The sequence below is a fragment of the Penaeus japonicus genome, unplaced genomic scaffold (assembly GCF_977035675.1).
Source record: "Penaeus japonicus unplaced genomic scaffold, GWHDUDI00000001_assembly GWHDUDI00000028, whole genome shotgun sequence".
In the NCBI taxonomy this organism is placed as follows: Eukaryota; Metazoa; Arthropoda; class Malacostraca; order Decapoda; family Penaeidae; genus Penaeus; species Penaeus japonicus.
Genome location: NW_028234430.1, coordinates 15,094,549 through 15,099,548, shown reverse-complemented (window position 1 = coordinate 15,099,548; position 5,000 = coordinate 15,094,549). Strand labels below are relative to the sequence as shown.

The 5,000-nt window shown below is 33.6% G+C and overlaps 1 protein-coding gene across 4 annotated transcripts in view; it reads right to left on the bottom strand.

Moving 5' to 3' along the window:
* Positions 1 to 5,000, bottom strand: part of LOC122255629 (uncharacterized) — a 54,607-nt gene that overhangs the window by 44,368 nt on the left and 5,239 nt on the right. For all 4 annotated transcript variants that reach the window (XM_043019837.2, XM_043019838.2, XM_043019835.2 and 1 more), the window contains exon 3: positions 2,401 to 2,571. In XM_043019837.2, coding sequence (XP_042875771.2) covers positions 2,401 to 2,571 — 171 coding nt within the window. The remainder of the gene's footprint in view (positions 1 to 2,400; positions 2,572 to 5,000) is intronic.

The window sequence follows — 5,000 nt, the reverse complement described above, 5'->3', positions numbered from 1 at the left end:
AATTTCTTCTACATTAATATGAAAAGAAAAAGAAAGAGATGAAGTTTTTTCGACACTGTGTTTCTATCCGACTTCCGATATATTTTCGATTTCTTTTTCTTTCTCTTTTTTGTACCCCGTGCATAACAGGCCTCGAGTATTTTCAATCTACTGCTAAAAGAAAAGAAAATAAGCTCTTCATTTATTTTACCTTCGGAACAACCGCTGCATTTTACTGCTATCTCATGTTCCATTACAAAATTTCCGATTCGTCTTTTATTTTTGACTGTTATATTTCTTGCCTCGCTCTTGAACTTCTCTATCCCATTACACCATTCCGGAATTGCCTTTCGTTCCTATCATTCAATATCATCATCTCTCATACCCATTATATTTCCGGATCTCTGACCTTGAAACTTATATCACAATCTATTTAAATCGTTATTGCTCTCCATCTCTCACTCTGAATCCATGCCATAACCTATCAAAAATGATAATATTTCTCTATATCTCACTTTGAACCTATATCCATATCGTCATATTTCCCGATCAGGCCTTCTAACTCTAGGTCACAACCCATTAAAAAAAAAAAAAAAATCTCTCTATCTCTCACCTTGTTCCTAAATCACAATCCACTTGAATCCCTTCTCGATCTCTCGCCCTAATACAATCCGCAATCCAGCTGACTCAACCAAAGAAATCTGACATAAAAACAAACGAGTGACAGTGCTCACAGGAAGCGCAAGTTCGTTTGAAGTCATTCACCAATCACAAGGTCTTTGTGAATAAAGCCGGCGATTCAGGACGGAGCTGGAAACACTTGGTGAATTTGTTGGCGGGACAGATGAGTTGCCAATTGCTGTTTGGAATAGTTGCGTTATATGCTGTGATGTTATTTCCTTGTCTCTCTCTCGTTATTAGGTTGTTGTTGTCCTTGTTGTTGTTTGTATTACTATTTGGAATAGTTGCATTAGATGTTGTGATGTATTTCCTTGTCTTTTTCTAGTTATTAGATTGTTGTTGTTCTTGTTGTTGTTTGTATTACTATTTGGAATAGTTGCATTAGATGTTGTGATGTATTTCCTTGTCTTTTTCTAGTTATTAGATTGTTGTTGTTCTTGCTGTTGTTGTCTGTATTAATAGCTGTAGAATTGGTGATATTATTACTGAAACTATCATTTTTTTTATATTATTGTTATTATCATTATTACTGATGTTGTTGCTGTTGCTATCGTTGTTTATTAACATCATTATCATTATTATCACTCTTATCTTCATAATCATAATTATCGTCAGTAATTTTGTTATCATTATTATCATTACTAACAATTTATTATCATCGTCATCGTAATTATCATAATTTTAATTATCATTATCATAAATATCATCATCTTTATCATCATCATCATAATCATAATTATCATCATTTTAATTATTATCATAATTATCATCATCTTTATCATCATCATTATCATCATAATTATCATCATTAACAATATCATTATTATCTTTATCCTCATTATCATATCTGTTATTAGTATTACTACTACTACATATACTATCATTACTACTACTATTTCTTAATTCACATGCATTTCCTCACACACATTTACTCACACACATTTTCTCACACACAAACACATAAAGACAGGTGCATACTCACGTAGCTAGATAGACAGATACATCAATATATATAAGACAATCTTTCCAAATCCTAAATCATTCCTAAATCCTGGGATTATCAATACACTTCTGAATCCTTCCGTACATAAGATAAAAAAAGGTTCACCAATTAAAAAACCCTTGATCATAAAATAGAAATGAAAATTAACAATTCCATCATACACTACACTTTTGGAAGTTGATCTTAAATACGTATCGGGTCACGGACGGTAGAAATGGGGTCGTAGCCCAAGACAGGTCACGCACACTTCTGACCTCTCCAGAGATCACGGGAGGTCACGGATAGATCGAGCTCAGCCTTCGCCGTGTGGAGACCGCGCTTCCCGGCTGCGTAAAGCCGGCCTGAGAACCAGTGAACCCTCGCCTTCTGCAGGGGCTTCTTCTCTCCTCCTTCAGCCTCGCCCCCATTGCGTCCTCGCTTCCCCGCACCGTATTCCTAAGGTCACTACCGGTTTCCTTACTGTATTTAATCTCTCTGGCTTTCTCTTATCACCGTCTTGACTGTATAGGCGCTCTCGAACAGTCGAGGGTGACATAAAACGTAAATGATTGCCCTGGTAAATTCCTTAGAAAAAAATGATCATAAAAAAAAAAATAATAATAATAATAACAATAATAATAATAACAATAATGATAATAATAATAATAATAATAATAAAAATAATAATAATAATAATAGTAATGATAATAATAAACAGCCACTCGGTCACAAAATGCACATGCGAAACCTGGACTTACTAATGCACTTGGGGATCCTGCCTCGCCACACGTTCCTGACGCAGGTGAGGTTGGGGTCGCCCTCCACCATGGTGAAGTGGCGGCGACACTTCAGCTTGGCGATCCATCCGGCGGAGCGGATCCGCACCACGAGGTTGTCACGCAGGATCTTCGGGCACCGCTGCTTCTTCTCTGTTGGGGAGGGAGGGAGGGAGGGAGGTCAACAGGATAGCAATAATGATGATAATGATGCCATTAAAAGTATTCATTTTGGATAATCGTAAGGAGAGTAATATAATGATTTTGATTATTATAATGACGATGGTGATTTTGATGGTTGTGATGATGATTTTGATAATTATGATGATGATGATAGTGATGATGAGGAAGAGGAAGATGAACTTATTGATAATGATGAGGAGAAATATAAAGGTGGCCACCACACTGTCATTGAGGTAACTTGTGTGCATTATGACACTGCTGCTTGAAGATGTTGAATATTTTGCTTGTTTCTTTTTCCTACACCATCTCCCACTACCTGTTTATGAGCTTAACATTATGTAAATTGTTGTCTGATAGCAATACTGATCACACTTAAGGTTCACAGACACATTGGCAAGTCCGATTGCTCCGAAATCGTGAATTCTGATATGATATTAGCTGTCAATAAACTGATGCAAATCGTACAGGTCTCCGTGTAGTCCATTAGCTTTATCCGATATCAATCTGCATCTAACCTAACAGAAATGTATATCTACATAAGGATGAACATATATGTGTACGTGTAATATGCGTGTAGACGCTCACGCACACACACCCACAATGAGTATGTATACGAATATATATATATATATGTATATATATATATATATATATATATATATAGATATATATATATATGTATGTATATATATATATATATATATATGTATGTATGTCTATATATATATGTATAAATATACATATACATACATACATATATATATATATATATATATATATATATATGTATGTATGTATGTATGTATGTATACATGTATATATATGTATATATGACATATATACATATATATGCATATATATATATATATATATATATATTCTATATATATTATATATATATACATATATATATATATATATATATTATATATATATATATATATATATATATATATGTATGTATGTATGTATGTATGTATACATGTATATGTATATATACATATATATATGTATATATGTATATATATATATATATATATATATATATATATATATATATATATATATGTATATGTATATGTATATATATATACATATATGTGTGTGTGTGTGTGTGTGTGTGTGTGTTTGCATTACAGTATGCTTTCAAGTATGTATGTATAGTGTTGAATACGAATAAAACTGCTAGATAAAAAGCACTTGATTCGAATTGCATGATATATACAGTGGTCCATTCTGCCTGTCTTCTTTTGGATAAAGTTTACATTGGCAACATTTGTTTTCGCTTGCTGTATTGGCAATGGTGATTTCTCTTTAAATTGCTGTCATCCGTGGTTGCAGAAGGAAAAAGATCACTTCTGTACATGGAATATGAAGTTTCTACGCCTATCTTTGTGCATTTTGTTAGAGTTCTACTGCCAAATATCTATTAAGACATCAAAGATACTACTCAGCCTCTGCACCTATCACAAGCCAGAACTAATTACATAAAAAAAAAAAAAAAATCCTATGGAAAGGACAGTAGTTACGTTCCCTTCCCTTTGAAGTCGACATATCCTCTTTCCCTCTCAATAAAGAATCGCGTAAGTCACGGAAGAGAGTTAGTTCAAGATTGGAAAAGTTGCTGAAAATAGGCCACTTTTTTCTCCTGTCCTTTCCTCTTATTCCCTTTCCCTTCTTCTCGCTGTCTGTTTCATGCCAGCTCGGTTTTTAGTGACAAAGTGAGGGACTCTTTAGTATGAAAATTACAAGGAAGGAGATAAGAACTCTTCATTTGACGTCTAACGGCGAACAAAGAAAATATTATAATGAAAAATAGTAGTCATCCAAAATACTTGTAAAAAAGTCTTGCATCTAAAGAGTAAGTGTGTGGTCCTGTTAGGACGTTTTTTTTTTTTTTTTGTAGCCTAAGAGGTATCATGTGTGTGGTTCAGTTACCGTTCTATAAGGTTTGCACTTTATAGTGAGATAATGTAAGACGGAGTTTACACTTGAATAATCATGATATATAAAACTAGATTACCCTTTCCCAATGCCAAGACTTCAGTGACGTCTGGGTCTTATTTTGTTATTTTGCAGTAGTTATCCAGTGCACTGAAACTCTAATACACACTAATAATTGCAGTGCCAAATTGCAAACGACACTGAATCATAGTGAAATAATATGGTCGAAAGAGAATGAGGTAAATAACTTGGATGGACAAACAATTTGTGCATTTGTTAAACAGCAGTCTGTACAGAGACTGTAGTGTTTTGTGTAAAAGCTGAACGTTTATTTTTATGTATTATAGGCATACTTCTCTTTCAAGATGTGAAGCTCACAAAAGAAAAAAAAATCCTAAGCTCCGGCAAACTATCCTATCCCTTAACATTATCCGGAAAAAATATATATACCAACC